This window comes from Cyprinodon tularosa, unplaced genomic scaffold, assembly GCF_016077235.1.
Source record: "Cyprinodon tularosa strain WSP-4 unplaced genomic scaffold, ASM1607723v1 ctg26, whole genome shotgun sequence".
NCBI classification, from domain to species: Eukaryota; Metazoa; Chordata; class Actinopteri; order Cyprinodontiformes; family Cyprinodontidae; genus Cyprinodon; species Cyprinodon tularosa.
In genome coordinates, this window is record NW_024038961.1 from 887475 (window position 1) to 905000 (window position 17526).

At 36.9% G+C, this 17526-nt stretch overlaps 1 protein-coding gene and 1 long non-coding RNA gene across 3 annotated transcripts in view; both read right to left on the reverse strand.

The window, feature by feature from the left end:
- Positions 1-17526, reverse strand: part of vps50 (VPS50 EARP/GARPII complex subunit) — a 166270-nt gene that overhangs the window by 82712 nt on the left and 66032 nt on the right. For both annotated transcript variants that reach the window (XM_038288768.1, XM_038288767.1), the window contains exons 12-13: positions 12153-12293; positions 3588-3720 (exon numbers count right to left, since the gene is read on the reverse strand). In XM_038288768.1, coding sequence (XP_038144696.1) covers positions 3588-3720; positions 12153-12293 — 274 coding nt within the window. The remainder of the gene's footprint in view (positions 1-3587; positions 3721-12152; positions 12294-17526) is intronic.
- LOC119785886 lies at positions 15158-16528 on the reverse strand. The gene is made up of 5 exons (XR_005281107.1): positions 16289-16528; positions 16126-16189; positions 15867-15920; positions 15636-15662; positions 15158-15530 (listed from the first exon to the last, which is right to left on the reverse strand). It is a non-coding gene; the product is annotated as an uncharacterized LOC119785886 (long non-coding RNA).

Genomic DNA, 17526 nt, shown 5'->3' on the forward strand with positions numbered 1-17526 from the left:
TTCCCCAAAGAGCTACTAATTACATGAGAATGTGTTTAAATCTAACATATAGGATGAATAATCGAGGGAAAAGAAAAGATCAAATGAAATCATGTAAACATGGGGAACAATCTTTCTAAAATATTTCAGAAAACAATTGTCGTTTAACCTTAATATAGAACCATTGTATAGTGGCCCTCCTAATGAATAGGAGGTCCCAAGGATGGAACCTAGGGGAACACCACATTTGATTTTTGTGGTCTCTTTTGTAAAGTTATTGTACCTGTGCTTCACATAGGATTTAAATCAGACATATGCTGTACAAGAAAGGTGTTACCTTCTGCTACAGCAGCACAGCGGCCTCAAGATTCAGCCTGCTGTGTGGTCAAAGATGGCGTTCCTTAGACCTTGGTTTCAACAAGTTGGAGCCGTCATTTCTGTCTGCCCATTCTTTTTTAAATTGAAAAGGCCTTTTTTATTATTTATTTATTTATTTATTTTTTACAAGACTCCAGCTACCTGGATAAATTAGCATTTTTAGAAGACTCTCTTGGATTAAGAGGGATCTTTCATATGAAAATCTCAAAATAGAGAAAAACTTTCTGAAATATTACAACCAGCCCATCCAGTTTAATCCCCTTTGGTTCCCTCTCTGATAATCTGACAGAACTTCAATAAGTCATCTTTGCCTGATCAAAGTGTCTTAATAGATTGGGCGGCTGACTAATTTCCCAATTGTGCTAACAAAACCACAAATAAAGTAACTGGTAAGTGAAAAGAGATGTTTCTGAATAAAAAAAAAAAACTGGTATATCACCCATTCTTTTATGTGCATATTTATTTAGATTAACTGAACAGATGCTGAAGGGCAATATGTCAGTGAACTTTATCAAGTAATACAAATATGACAGCTGCATATTTAGAGGTGGTGAAGTGAAGATAGGCCAAACTCACTCACACGGCCTCTGGACAAACTAATGTCTTTTGAGGTGGAAACAAGCAGAGAAGACAGAGGTTTAAACATTTTTGAACTCAATCCAATCGGACATTTACAGACTGTGCAGAAACAAGACAGAAAACAAGTCTCAAAGGACTGACTGTCAGAGTCTGAGCATTAAGCCAAAGGACCCCACTTTTCATACACTGTGGACCAAAGGGACCACCGCACTATTAGGAAAGCAGTTTTTTATATAACTGCAGTATAGTACCTGTCAGTTTTTACCGACTGTTGACATATGATGGGTGGGTACCAGAGCTGGAGTGCAGTTTTATTGACATTTAAAGCTTTCATGAGTTGCAATATGAAATGGATGTCAGTGCCATCAAAACACCATGTTCGAGGGGTACATCAAAGCCTCTTCAATAAGTCACTGCATAAAATGAGCTCCATCCGTTCCACCCACAGACCCCCACAAGCAAGGAGAAAAAGGTGAAATTCACTACAAAGCCAGAGTCGAGGTCACCTCTGCACTGCAGACATAGGTGAAAGTCAATCAAACACAAAGATGATAGATGTGACCGATTAAAGTTAATATAAAATATGCCCCCTGTCTCTCCCCATAAGGGTGATGGGTTCTTGTCAATAATTGTATATCCTCATACTTTCATCTATCGTTTTATGTACAGTATGTAACTGAAAAAAAACTTTGGGTTGGCAAATACAGACAATGCAACCTATTCCATTAAGATCATTAGCTTCTCATGAAGGTTGATCTGTGCATTTCCTCTGCTGGGATTGGTGGACCACTTGTGCAATTCCTTTGGCTTAAGAAGTCAAATCTAAAAGTAAGACCTACATGTTCTCACCTTGTTGTGTGATAACCTTGTAGTTGTGACAACTACAGTAGAAGTTTAACTCCTCTGGGATTAGCCAGTATTTAACTTACCTGTCAAGAAGGAAAGCAGTTACCTCTGAGAGGCTTCTTAGCCTTTTTGCTACTTTAGTCGTCAGCAACTCTCAAAAACTAGACCAACATCCTAGTTTATTTTGCTTCTCTTTTGTTGTTCTTTTTTTTTTTTTTTTTTTTTTCTGAAACTGAGAAATGTAACGCTAAGAAGAAGCAACTCCTCAGCTTTTATTAGGGTGCTACTAGGATGTGGAACACCTGACTTCATGTCACAACTTCAACCTACTATTCCAATTGTTAACAATCCTTTTCATCAATATTGGCATCGTAACCAAAAGTACATATGTTTTTGACTCGTAAAGATCTACAAAATCATTATATGTTGGGTGCGTTCGATTTCTGTGTCCTCCCTAGGACCCGGTCTACCTGGACTGGGTCCTACGAAGACCCTGAAAATAGGAAGGCCGGAAGAGTTCGGCTATAGATTCAAACAGGTCCAGCCTCCTACGGCTGTCACAGCGCTTCACTCAACGCAAGCTCTGTCGCCTAGCAACTGTGACAGTTGACTTACAAAGCAGGCAAAGAATGGATGCCCAGCTTCTTATTACTGTTCTGTGTGATCATTTCTTTTTTTAAGAGCCTCAACAGCAGCACTGTTGTTGCACATGTTAGATTTATAGTCCCCACACTGCAGAGATATTGGCGTCTGAGCTTAAATGTTACCTAAACCCATTTGCACAGGAACAGATAAAAGATTTAAATTAATTAAACATTGCCTGCCATATGTTTGAATCAATAAACATTTAAATTAAGTATTGTCTTTAATTTAAGATGAAATGTTTCATATATTTATTATACTAAACTGCACTTACAATATTCAACACTGTTTGTCGCCACTTCCCTTTTTCCTCTGAGCACGGAGCAGCCGGCTTCCTTGGACTCGCAATGAATCATGGGATATCTAAGGCTACGGATACACCAGACCTGTCCTTCCAACCAGTGAAAAGAGGGCTGTATTTGTCGAACGCATAGTAAGGAGACTTCAAATTTAAAGAGGCCACGGTGCTGTGCTGTAATGTAATCAGACGACGAATCTGGACTTTGGAGGACGCAGTTCGACGGATCCATACTATTAAATGTTTTTTTTAGTGCTCCACTATTCCAATATTTAACACCACTTTTAGATTTTCTATGGATCTTTGAAACAGTATTTGTTGAAAGTATTTTGTCGAAAATGTTGTAGCACAACAAGGACAATACCTATGATTCTGTGTTATATTTGAGAAATCACTGTACAGAATTACTGTAGCTTAGCTATGGCTACTGCGTATAAAAATTGCAACTACATTTGCAGGTATACAGTTGAAATAATTAGAATTAACAAATTGTTATTAATAAATATGCTGTTATTAACACTTAACAGATCACAAGGCATTATATCCCACTGATATCCTGAGAGAGATGCACTAAAATAAGGTGATATATCATTTCAAGCTCCAAAGATCAAACTTAATGCACTGAAGAGCCTTGGCGCAAGTAAGAATTCCACCTGAAAATAAGAAAAATGCTAAAGGCAACATAGAGTAATAGAGGCACACAAAATATAAGATGAGAGAGAAGACAATAAACATTAATCATGGTATTTTCCAATAATAACTCCAACTTGTGTTTCTAATAAGGTTCAGCCTAAGACAATAACTGACAGGTTAAAAACCAGAGAACATTTTAAGTTTGAGGAATTACAAAGAAAATTCCTCCTACCTTGTGAGGGTGCGGCCTTCTGCTTGTCATGCTCTTCATGCCACTGCATGGTACGGTGGTAGCTCAGCATCACTTCCCACAGAGCCTTACAGAGATCCGTCAGGCAGGGAATGTAGCTGTCGAGGGTGATGTGCTGGAAAAAAAATAAAAGCGCAAGGAAAACAAAACCGGATCAAAAACAGATTTATTTTCCCAGAATAGCTCCCTTTCTGGAGGCTATAAAAATGTCTGTTTCAACAGCAAAATAAAAATAAATTAAAGGTTAACATAAGGGGGACATGGACATTTCCAAGGATTTCTGCAACTGGTATAATCTGTATCATTTACAGGCTGCAACCCAGAAGTGACTCAGAGTTTTTACAAAGTTCTAAATGCAAAAACTAAATGAGTGAGCATTACTTTCACCCAATTCTACACATATATCTGAAGGCTTTTATTTTGGATTTTATTAAAAACACAAAAGCTTCATCTGCTGTTCTCCAGACAATGTTTATTTCCACAGTGAGCTTCATTCCATCACAACTCCAGCCTCAAGTCTATTACTCTCCAGCTGTGAAGAAACCCCAGAAATTTACAGACCAAACTTTCCACTCATTCTTCTTAAACTCCTAAATGACCTAAAGTAACATTAACTAGCTCATTATATCTAGATGCAGAATGTCTGTAGGGAGCTAAATACTGGGTTAATGGCAAAGAGGCCCTCCAACCTCAAATGCTTTGAGCTCGTCACAAAGGTGGAATAATCAAAATACAAGTAGGACGGTGCTAAAAGCTGGTCAGCAATATTAAGCAATTATAAGAAACATGCTGAAAAAGTCATTTACCATCTGACATCAAATGATTTTCATCAAATGATCACAAATAGCTAACACTATATTACTTGAGCAAAAAAAAAGTAGTAAATAATATTACCAGTGCAATTACTGTAGGGGTGTTGCAGTTGATCTGCTAAGAATGCATTTTATATTCCTAGCTGGTGCAAAAATGTTTCAGACGACAATATTTATAAGAGGACTGTGCATTGCTGTAACCAAAGTTTGGGATTCTATACTGTATTTTATTTTGGACAAAAAAAAGAATATTCATTTATTGATTTAGTTATCAATGATCATAATTCCCAATAACCAACTTTAAAACAAAAAACAAAAGACAAGCAACAAAAGCCACTGCAGGTTGTGCTTTTGCAGCATCCAGGTTTAGTAAACAGAGACAACAAGATACTGGTTACAAGCAGTGCAGAGAGAAGCTATTTAGTTCAAAATGTATTACAACACAGTTTAGAAACAAATTAACAGAAACAAATTTCCACGTCTCTGTGACAAAACATCTTTATATTCATTGGTGAAGCAGTTTATTTTATAAATATTTTTTTATTTGTTGCATTCTAACCTACTTAATGTGTCCAAAGGTGCACACTAACAAATGCAAGGTGGTGCAATACTCTATGGCCCACTAGCTCTAAGACACAGAGTGTCAATGGGCAGCACATAAAAAAAAAAAAAAAAAATTCTTCTCTGGGTTGCACCACTGCTGGTGCGATGGAAGAATCAATCCAGACACAAGGAAATGTAGTGAAATAAGAAAGAGCATCGCTACCATTTTAAGTCTATAGGATTTTAAAATAGATTGATACATATACTGATGCCTTTCCTTCCACGGTGGGTGATTGCACCTATATGCTTACTTCTTCGTGACCAAAAACAAGTTTGTGCCTGACCTCTGAGGGATCTGAGGCTATCTGACTACTGATATCTTTTCATGTTTTGGGTTGCTCCCATATTGGGTTAAAAAAATCAGCTTTGTACAGGGTAGCCAAAAAATGCTAGTTTACTTCCCCCCCTTATCTAGTATTGCTAAAATTAACTGATTAATGATAAAACATTTCTAAAAGTTCCTTTGTCTAAACATTCGCCTGGTTTGTTGGACTTTACAGAGACAGGTGTTATTGTCATTTTAGAAGAACTCTGCATTAAAAATCAAGAAAAACTCTTTCTGCACCCTGATTTCTCCTACTAACCAACACCACTGCACATCTGGCACTAAAAGTTTTCCTCACTTATCCTCTCCAGGGAGGATAAGTAATCAGAGATTCATTTCTTAAAGTTTGGAGAAACAAACTGAAACATTTTCCAGCCTCCTAAAGATAAACAAAGATGAGTGCATTAGACACACATGCAGATTCCCAGTATGTCAATGCTCGTCCATCTTTAAAAAACACTGTTCTTTATGCCAAATGTGAAATTAAAATCTATTAGCCTAAGCAGAATGACAAAAAGCAAGAAATAATTTTCTAGGATCAGTAACATGCTAATGTAAATCTTTTACTGAATGAACAATAGCACACACAAACAGCTGAAAGCAAAAGATAAAACAAAGAAAATAGTGAAAACGACATAATCTTAATGCAGTGCAGTCCTTTATCAGCTTTAGGTGCAGTATTACACAACTTCACATAGAAGCGTCAGTATCCTATCCAATAGGATTCACTCTGTGGACTGCCTGAGATATAAAGTGGGCTGTGATTTAGTTTTCAAATAAAAAACTCCTGTAACGAGTTCCTTCCTTTACAACAATGCAATTATCCAACTTCAATACACCAGAAAGAACAATTGTGCATTTTATCAAACAATTCAGTGTCTAAAGGGGGTATTCAACAGAAACTGAAGCTGGTTATTTCCCTAGTCACACAGCTTCTATCAAGTTGAATAAATTTCAATGTTATAACTAAAAACATGCCAGAATTTGTATCTTTAGACCTATAATCTGCATAGATACATGTTCTGACTCTCAATTTGATCCAATTAGGCCACATTCAGCTGCTAACAATAGTAACCACTGGCAGAGATTAAAGCTCTGTCATCAGCAAGCTAAGTCCTGCCAACATGTTCACCAATAAATTTATCTCAAACAGACGAAACACAACAGTGCAGAGCAAACATGCTTTTTTCCTTTTCTTAAAAACTATTAAATGAGTTCTTGAAAAGCCTAACAGCATTCTTTGCAAACTCTGTAACCACTGTACTGTAGTTATATTTTTTCCCAGAGATCATGGAGGACAAACCAGCATCAGACAATCTCTAAACAGAACAAGACATGTGAAGTAGATGAATGCCTGGGAGCGCTCTGGAGGAATCATTGCACTGGATAACATTTATTACAGATTCCTAAAGGAATGAGCAGCATGACTCACATTAATCAGCAATGCTTAAAGGTTATTCTACAGCCAAAACCCCATCCCTAAAAAATTTTTTTATAGATAGAGATTATATGTTTTAGGGGTCTTGTTTTGTTCTTTAGTTGTTTTTTTTTAATATCTCCATATTATTTGTGTCTAAATAAAATTTTGTGAAGAAATTAAGACTATTTTGTGGACCCTGAATTCTTTGTTTGTCTATGATATATTTCATTTAGAAGAAAACATCTCCTATGTTTTGTATTTTGGATGGAAATGTAAAGTTCTTACTTTGCTATTAGGGTTGTCATAAGTGTCAATATAAACCAAAACATTGATTGAACAACACATTGTATTCTGAAAAAATACTAATTTGGCACAGTACTGATACTAAGCATAAGCATTGTTGGCATATTTCTAAATTTTCTGAGGATACTGTACACAGTTTATATAAAGTATCATTTGAGTTTAATTAATGTAAAATTCCTCACCAATATTATTTTTTGTGAGTTTTAAGTATTGCTCTAAATTTAAAATATTCTATGTTTATAAATCATTCTTTGAAGATGCAGTTTATTACTAATAATGACCAAATCCCAATATCTCTATGCCCATCTAGATAGCTGGTAATCATCTGAAATGCTGAAAATTCATATTTATCTAATACTATATTAACTAAAAACGTAACAATTGTATCTGTCATATAAAATAGCCAGAGATGGTCTAAAAAAATATTTTATACAAATGGTAAATGGCCTGTACATAAAGAGCGTTTGTAAGAACCAACCTGGGCAAACTCTTTATGGTTGTTGCCATTTTTCATGACGCACAGAACATTTTTTTGGAGACCTCTCCCTTTGCACACTGCGGCCTACTGTGATTGTGACTGGTATTTACTAAAATTTATTAAAAAATATTCATTTATAAATAACACACCTGATAGCATACATCTAGCAAGGCTTTTGCCATGGTTGGCTTTCTTTACTCTGAGTTTCTATGAAGCTAGTAACATTATCATAATAATTTAAGGTTATAATCACATAAGACTGTCAACGACAATTTGTTATGGAGAGTGAAGCTGCTAGCATGCTTTGAAAAGCCTTGAGCCATTTCAGACAAAACCACTCTGACATCCTGTGTTCTCTGCCGGCCAGCACTATCAGCCCACTGTGTTGCCAAGGCACTGAGGTGACAGGTGTTTCAGTGTGTGGGCTGAGATCTTTGCGCACCGAGCCTTAATGAGAAGAAGTAACCTGAGCTACACCCACACAGAAGCTGTATGTGTGTGAGCATCCCTTAGTCTGTGTAAGTGCCGAGGGGCCCGACTGACTGGACTTAACTGGACTCAAGGCGGCTGCTACACCCATCATGGAGAACATAGTTTAAGGAGTTTTTCCAGTTGAGAAATCCAGTACATAAACAACTTTGGGCTGTTTTTAAGAAGCTCCATGATTCTGCCACAGAATCTACAGTGGAGGAAAAAATGAGCAAAGCATGGTTTACTGCTGCTGTGCTGAAAAGAGGAAAAGACTATTTATCTAATTCAAACTATACTCAAAAACTTCAAAAGTAATAAATGTAGGAAATTTCTTTTTATCTGGATAAACTTAAAATCTATTAATTCTATCAATGAGACTGTGAATGTTTTACGTTGTACTGCACCTCACTGGTTTGACAATTAACCACTTTTCTTTTTACATAATTACATATTAAATACTAATGTAGTACAGAGCACTATTTTTGGTTGATCTTTTTTTATAATAAAGTGAAATAAGATTTAGATAATTTTGTTAGGTTGCCAAGTTCTTTTTTATAAACTGCTCTCACTAGACCTATTGGCACCCGGTTAAAAAAGAAAAATAAATTTATAGCAGCATAATCTAAAACTTTTTTATTATTCAAACACAAAAACTTCAGTTAAACTAAACTCTTATTTATGATGTGGGAAAAATTCACAGTAAGAAGCAATAAAATTAGAGGTGCAACATTGATTAGAAGCCAAAACAATTTGTTTGCAGTCTCTAAATCACTACAAAGTGGTATTATATACAAATCCTAGCACCTTTCAAAGTTATTGGAGCCTCTGGTCAAAAGTGAAGAAAATCCTTAACTAAAAAGTAGGTAACCTTGTTATGTGTCCAAGTTGTTGTTGTTTTTTTTTATAAAATACTGTCACTAGAGCTATTAGCAACCCAGTAAAGAAAAAAAGTTAATCATTTGTCATCAAAGTAGCACAGTCTCAAACTATTCTTTTAATTAAAAAACAAAAACTTTTAATTAATCTGAACTCATTTACTAGATGTGGAAAACAATTCCAGAGTGAGAATAAAATCTCTTTATGAGATATGAGCAAATTTTCCTAAACACTCAAAGACTAAACCAGCCAAATATAAAAAAATATATATTAATGGTTTAAAGAAAATGTTGAGGGTTCCTACATCAGTTATCAAAAAATAGGTGCTGGATGTAATAAAATAAACTCTCCGTTTTATGAAGAGTATTAAAAATGCTTGGCAAACAGCAGAAGGCTAAATACGTATTTTGTGTGAGCAACAAAGTCCAAATCGTTTTGTCCAAATCGCTGAAACTTCAGTAAAGCCCATAACCAAACTTCTCCATCAACCTAGGACTTTTTATGTCAACTCTACTACTTGCAATGACTAAAAGCAAGACAGACAAGGGAACAGATAAGAAGAGAAACTATCTTTTAATGAGATGTAAAATTAATAAGACCCTTTCACAATGAGAACTGACCTTTGCCAATGCTCCCGTGTCCCTTGAATTTTTAAAGAGCATAACTTAGCATCAGGTTCAGAGGGGCTGGAACACTTTCCTAAGCTTTATTTGTCTAGGGACCACACTAAGAAGTTTGTCCCCCTCTGCAAACACTAAGTTTTAATATAGTGTTTAATATAGTTAAACATCAAGCTTTCAAGGATGGCAAAATTGTACGGCTTAGTAGAGCATAAGCAAGGGCAGCACTGATGCTTTAAGCAGCCATGAGGCACATCATATCTCTAGGGGAGATGCAAAGATCCATGGTGCAGAAGGGAGAACATGTCCACAATGCAACATTGGGTGCCGTGACTTTTATGGAAGAAGGTCATGGTAGTTTGTCAGGATTCATCTTGAGGGTACAAAAAAAAATAAGTGATCAGATCAGACCAAACTGTTGGCCTATATGAAAAATATTAAAGGGGCAGAAAGTAATACTTAAAATCAAACTAAACAACATCCCCAGAGACAAAAACGGTGGTGCCAATGTTATTGCACCAAAGATTTCTCTCATATGTTATTTCACAAAGGCATTAGGTTAAATGCAAACAGTTACAGTTTAGTTTTTTAAATAAAGTTGTAAGTGCAAATGTAAAATACTTTTATTGGATAAATGGGCCATAAAAAACACCACTCAAAAAACAGCAAACTATTTAATGTTGTCCATTAATGGAAATGGCATGGGGAGTTTAAAAGAATAATTTTATCTTTGTGTGTGTTGATGTAGCCAAAACAAATGTGTTGATGTATCTGCGATGTATCTGTGAACAGAAAACACACGTTTGTGTTCACTGATTCTCTCCAGTTTCATAGATGGACACCCAGCAAAAAAATTATTGTCAGTTTTTTTGGGGTTTTTTTGCATATTTGTTGCACACAGAGCAGCTCATTAGCTGAGCATCGTCGTCATAAATAAGCCAGTCACTTGCGAAACACAGTCTTTGCGAAAGCGAAAATTTTTTGTTAAACTTTCCCTTTCCCATGGAGGCTGTAGATCCCCTCCTACCCATCCGTATGCTGTGTTTTAGAAGGCTTGGTTGCTCTGACTATATACCACCGCAGTTTGCCTACCGACGCAGTTGTTGTTAAATGACAGGGTGTTTGGCGTTTGCTGTCTGTATGCGTGTCTGTCTTTTGACGTGTGTCGGGACAGCAGAGGAACAAAGGGACAGAGGGGAACTTACCAAAATAAAAGGACATGACTCATGAATTTGTGGTCCAAAGATCTACTCGCCTTGTGGTGAATGATGCTCTGGTATTAACTCGCTAAATGAAAAATGTATTTATATTTTTAAAGTGAGAAGACATGGCCCTGAGGAAATAACCTATCAATGTAAAAGCAAGGAAAACCCACCACACACTTACTTCACACAAGCTCAAAATGCTCTTACTGCAAAGATGAAGTGTGAGTGGGTGTTCTCTTTATTTGAGTGCATGAGAATGTACTACCTTTGGCATTGCATAGAGCGGACAGTAACAGAACATCATTGCTGTTTGATCACAGTGAGCTTAAATCCAGAGTGTATGTGTGTGGTGTTGGAAGAAACGGTCAGAAAGCAGGCTGTGGGAAGACCAAGATCTGTCTACAACGACGGCACAGTTGCAGGTACAACCTCATTCATACATTTAAACACTTTCAGAGACAGAGCCACACGAGCAATGAGATAGAAATTAATCGAATATTTTCAAAGATTTAAGTAAGGGAATGGACCACACAAAGTAGCTTATGTGCAAGACTGCAAAAATAAATGCAAAAGAAAGTAGCAAAACAAAAGAACAGGCTTAAATATCTGGTTGAAGAAAGAAAAAGCAGCATGGAGCACTTGATAAATGCCAAGGAAAGTCCCTCCAAGGCCACTTTCTACGAGCGGGACAGGAAAACATGCATAAACACAGGAACAGATGACAGGTGACAGGAAGGAGAGGTAATACAAAGGTAAGAGGTAAAGGACGGGCCATTGCTGACATGAGCACAGCTGGCAACCCCCCCATTGGCAAATGTTGTGCTCTCGAAGTGCAATGCCAAACAGACCAAAGAATATATTAACCATAAGGATGCAGTAACATTTACCTCCCCATATCGCCCTTCCATTCTGTTAGCCGGAATAAAACACAGCCTCCGGAGGAAAGCACAGTCTCGACAAGTTTGTGATGTATTGGCCAAGTTCTGGCTTACTGAGCATGCAAATGAGATTTATTTGGAATTTGGGAGAAGACAGAATAAGACAAAGGATGAACTGAGCTGTGTGGGCCTGAAAGAGGGCGCTACTGCAGCAATGCACTCTGCTTCATATTGTGAGTAAGATTAATGATCTTGTGAGGAGCTACGATGCACCATGCGCTCAATCATTTGCTCAATGCTTCCATCCTTCATTTCACCCTGTGAGGGAACTGTGAAGGATTCCCATGTCATGAAATGAGGCAAATTTACATTTGGCTGTACAGTAAAACAAATGTGAAGGAGTGTTGGCGCAGTGAGAGAAAAATAAGAGTTTGATGTCTGGTTGTGCATTTTCTAAACAATACATCATTTTAAGACATAATAGCACAAAAGATTGGCTGTACTCACGTTATCTCTCTAATACACAGTTAAACTGCACGCACAGTGCTGTCCTTACCGTGCAAAGGTCCTTATACTGCATCTTTTGAAACTTGGTGTCCGCATTGCCAGCACACAGTTCTACGTATCCCAGCACAACCTGGAACACTGTGTTGTGGATGGCCTGGGTGAAGTGCATGTGCAGCTGATCCATCGCAGTCTACAGAGAGAGCAGAACAGTTTGGTAAGATACACAGCAATGTCAAGATGTCATTATCGTTACTGTTTAATAGTGTGGAAGGAGAAAAAGTGCAAATCAAAGACGGACACACTTTTTGTGTGGATAATACTATGCAGTGAAGGATTGACAATGGATCAGAATGTCCTTGGCAACCGCTGCTTCCAAACTCACATCAAAATGATTTATGATGCGGCTGCCTTTAATCTGGGTGTAGGTAATATGTGTCTGTGGCGTGGCTTTATATTGGTTTTAAATTCACCAGTGCTCTACAATAGCAAAAAAATAATAATAATTAGAACATTAAGATAAATAATGAAGTTAGGATGACCCAGTAAATAAAAAATAGAACAAGATAAAAATATTTAGTTCTGTAAATATCAGAGTTGGCAAACCTGCTTTTGATAAATACTAAGATGAATACATAAACCAAATGTTCTGTTTTTTTTGTTTTTTTTTTTTTTGACAGCTTGGATTTGATTATATCCAACTGGCTGCTTGGTAGTTTGGTTGGTCGGTTGTGGCTGTTTGCTGGGATTGAACAGCTAGATAGCTGGGCAGCGCGATGACAGACTGGAGCCAGAATTCTGGCTGTACTATAGGGAATAAAAAACATAACTGTATAACAAGATATTTACTTCTATTCAATGTGAATTTTAATGTTTCTCATTATTTTAGTTATTCTGTCTATGTATAAATAAAACTACTATTAATACTGAAGGGTTTTTTTGTTGTTTGGTTTTGTCCATTTTAAGTTTGAATAGAAGAAATACCAAATCCTAAAGTATTAAGCATGTCTTCATGTCACAGGAATGGCCTTCGCTATAATTACCACTAGACCTTGTTGAATACTTCCAAACTCTTAGAAAGTCCCATTCACTAAGGCTTACATCACATCTACAGATAAAAATACAACAGCACTACAAAAGCAAAAGACACATTTTTATGGAATAGTTTGTGCATCTTTTTCCATAATGTAAACCATGTAAGGAGTCTGGTGAGGGACTTCACTGCATGGTGCCACACCAACCACCTACAGCTCAACACCTCTAAGACGAAGGAGCTGGTCATCGACTTTGGGAGGTCCAGACCAAGACCACGACCAGTTCTGTTAGGGGGAGCTGAGGTGGAGGTTGTGGACTCCTACAAATACCTCGGGCTGTGAAGTACACCTCGCTGCAGCAAACAGAAAGGGGCGGGGACGGACCACTGTCAGTCTCATACCTTATATGGAAATGGGACCATTTCATTCCGGAACTGACGGGGGCGCTAGTGACACTATTTCCTGTACCGACCGTTTCATAATAATTATAATAATAATAATAACGTATTTTATTTGATAACGCCTTTCAAAACACCCAAGAACACTTTCAACATTAAAAATACTAATTAAACAGTAAAGAAATGGCTACAAAACGTGATATGTCACGGGGCATGTCTGTCACGTGGTATGTCCCTTTTTTATTTTGAAATCTTTATTTAAAATTATATTAGTAACAAACAATCTAAAATAAGCAACAATAAGGAATCATTATGGAGATGTATTTATCTATCCTTACACCCTATATATGTCTAACAAAAGTCATAAAAAATAAAATAAAATCAATATTTTGGAGACAAATGTACATTACATTAAGAGCACATTTATCCATCCATTAATTTTTATGAATTATCCTCAAGTGGGGTCATGAAGGCTGCTGACCCTGGACAGATCCCCAGTCCATCGCTGATTAAGAAAACAGATATAAACAAATACATGCTGGTGCTGAAGTTCAAATAATATATTTTGATGTTGTGAACGGTACTCTTAAAATAAATAAGTTAAAATCTAAAATATAATAGCCTTTGGCTTATTTAATAAGAACTAGATGGAAAAGAGGTTTGGGCTGTAAAACATTTAGTCGACAATTTTGGCCAACTTAGTACGTCCATTCACAGTGCACTTTTGTTGTTTATTTGCCAAATATTTTTTCTTATTATTCTCATTGTGAATATAATTTACAAACAAACCAAAGGACTTTTGAACTTTTAACAAGTGCCATTCGGTAAATAGAATATACTTGGTTGCAGGTGACCTGGCTCAATTATTATCATTATTAACCATAATGTCTCCTATAAGGACTCCAGCTCAACTAGTAAACTGACTGGTGTCCCACTATTCCATTTAGAAATACCATATTAATTTTATCAATTGCAATAAATTCATAAACTGCACTTCAAAAACATGAATATCCAATTGTAGCAAAACCCAAAGTGATTAATTAAAACCTTAAATGTAGCTTCAACCTGGAAAGACTCGCACAGAAAGTAGGTTTTAGAAAGTTCATTTGACAATAATCTTCAACTTTCTGATCCCGGCAGTAGACACTGTACTGGTAACCACCAGAGAATTATCTTTTTTCTACATGAAAACCTTTTTGAATAAAGTCTGTCTTCATCTCACCTGCTCAGCCAATCACCTGCTCAGGTGCCTCCCTCCCAGCCTAACGGCACCGGTCTCAAGTCCTTCACCCTTCATAAAGTCCAGCTTGATGTGTGCAACTGCTCCTCACCTGAGCTTCCATCACCTCCACCCTGATTACACCTTCGCTTTGCTCGTTTAATCTTATGTTTGTATCTGAACAATATGTTTCTGCAACTTATTTTTTATTACATAAAACAAGTGGATTCTAACTGTTAAAACATAAACAACTTGTCTGTATGTCAGGTTTGTAAAGAAAATTTGTATTTATTCCAGTCATTGTTCAAAAATGTATAGGAAACATTGTATATCGCAAGTTATTAGCTTTGCTTGCATTTAAAATTTTCCAACAAGATCTTCCAATTGTTAAACAACGCTGTTACAATATATTTACAACTACTTTATTGGTTCTACTGTCTCTCCAACAAATTACAGCCACAATGTAACTTTGTGGAAACGACACCATTTCTATGAAAACTAAATTATGTAAATCAACTGAGCTACAACAAAAGGAACTTTCAAAAATGTAAATAATATTGAAAGAACACATTATGAAAAAGGAGGACTGCACAAGTCAAAAGGTAAATATTCTTTATCAGAAACGATTTCAAATGGCATGTCACAAAAAAAAAAACTAACAATATGTGACAGATTGTGGAAAGCAACTTATATTTTCTTTGAATTCAATGTTGGCACTCAGGGCAAAGTCCAGGTATGCCATCACAGTAGTAACGAGGGTACTCTCCTCTCCTCCGCATCTGACAATAAAAAAATAAAAAAACAAACAAAATAAAAAACAGGTGCATTGCAAGACTGTCATACAGGAAGAATGGATGATACATATGATTATGAATGAATCTTACCTGTAAGATTGGCGGTATCCTTTCTACCTGCATGGTGAAGAGCATTAAACAATAATTAATACTTTATATCTCTCAGTATCTTATCCTTTCATCTCTAATGATATAAAAAAAAGTTGTCCAAATAATGAATTTTAATAAAAAAAAAAAAAATCATTTAGGGTTTTAGTCTCATTTGCACATAAAGATACACAAATCAAAATTACTAGTTATGTGTAAATTTAAAAAATGAACCTCAATTTGTGCTTCGGCTCCTTTGGCATAGGTGTGGTCATCAGCACACAGAGTCTGTAAAAATACAGATATGTTCTAAGTGAAAGATGAATGCAAGTCCAAATAACATCAAAACTGCTTCAACCCTTTTAATTCTTCTATCCTGATTTTCTTTCAGACTTAAAAAAAATAAGCATAGAACAAAAGTACACTGTGAATGGACATAATACAAATTCTATGACTTAAATCAACAAAGTGATGAATTTTAGCTACAGCTTACCTCACATTTTGCCCTCTCATCAACTTTTTTCCGCTTTCTCTCCTTTTGTAGTTCTTCTCTGGACCTTTTAAAAAGGACAAATTGAAGGTTTTCTTAAAAAACTGAATCTAGAAAAGCGTATTAATTTACTATGTGAAAAAATTTTTTAAGAAGGTAAAATTACCTTTTGTTGATTTTGTGGGTTTTGCATTATGGATCGTGTGCCGAACACCAGTGCAAAAACTTTTCAAACTTCTTTCTTTCTTCTTCCTTTCCTCTTAACCCCGCGTCTTTAAGGCATTTATACTAGTGATTATGAAAATAGCGCCCCCTTCATTTCCGGAATGCAATAGTCCCATTTCCAAATAAGGTATGGGACTGACGGAAAGGTCCGTCCCCGCCCCTTTCTGTTTGCTGCAGCGAGGTCCTTCTCCGGGCTGTGGCTGGACAATAAACTGGACTGGACAACACACACCAGCCACCTGTATGGCAAGACACAGAGTAGGATGTACTTCCTGAGGAGGCTGCGATCTTTTAACATCTGCAGCAAACTGTTGTGGATGTTCTACCAGTCTGTGGTTGCCAGCTTCCTTTTTTACACTGTAGTGTGCTGGGGGGGCAGCACATCTAAGAAGGACACCTCCAGGCTGGATAAACTGATCAGGCGGGCCGGTTCTGTGGTCGGCATGAAACTGGACTCACTGGTGACGGTAGCAGAGAGGAGGACACTGGACAAACTGCTGGACATTATTGACAATGTCAGTCATCCCCTGCACACCGTCATCAGCAAACAGAGGAGCCTGTTCAGTGGGAGGCTGCTCCTTCCCAAATGTAGGACCAACAGACTCAGGAACTCCTTTGTCCCTCATGCCATCAGGCTCTATAACTCCTCTCTGGGGGGGAGTAGGAAATAGAGTTAAGAGAACAGAAGTGAAGGAGTTGTAGATACTCGCTTTGGTTTTTATAATCTGGACACTCTTTTTTCTCAACCATTCAAGTGCAATACACTACATAACTGTTAATTTAAGTCATTGTTTTTGCTATAGCCCATTTATTTGTCTATCCCCATCCCCCAATACATCTTCCTACACCTTATTTAATTGATTTTATTTTATTTTTCTATTGTATATACTGTGTCTAAACATCCTCTTTTTTCTTATATGTGCAATTTTTCCTGCTACTGGAAATACAATTTCCCGAAGGGAGTAATCCCAAGGGATTAATAAAGTCAAGTCTAAGTCTAAGTCTAAGTCTCTAACCATGAGAGGAGGTTATTTGCAAGCTAGGACTGTTAAGTCATTGAATGATGGACTTATTGGTCGATAAGTTCTGGGTTGACTGTGACTAACTGCATGTGCTTTCTTCATCCTCCGACATGGGAGCTTGCTCGGAGCTCGTCTGCCTGGCTGTTTGTTTGTTTCC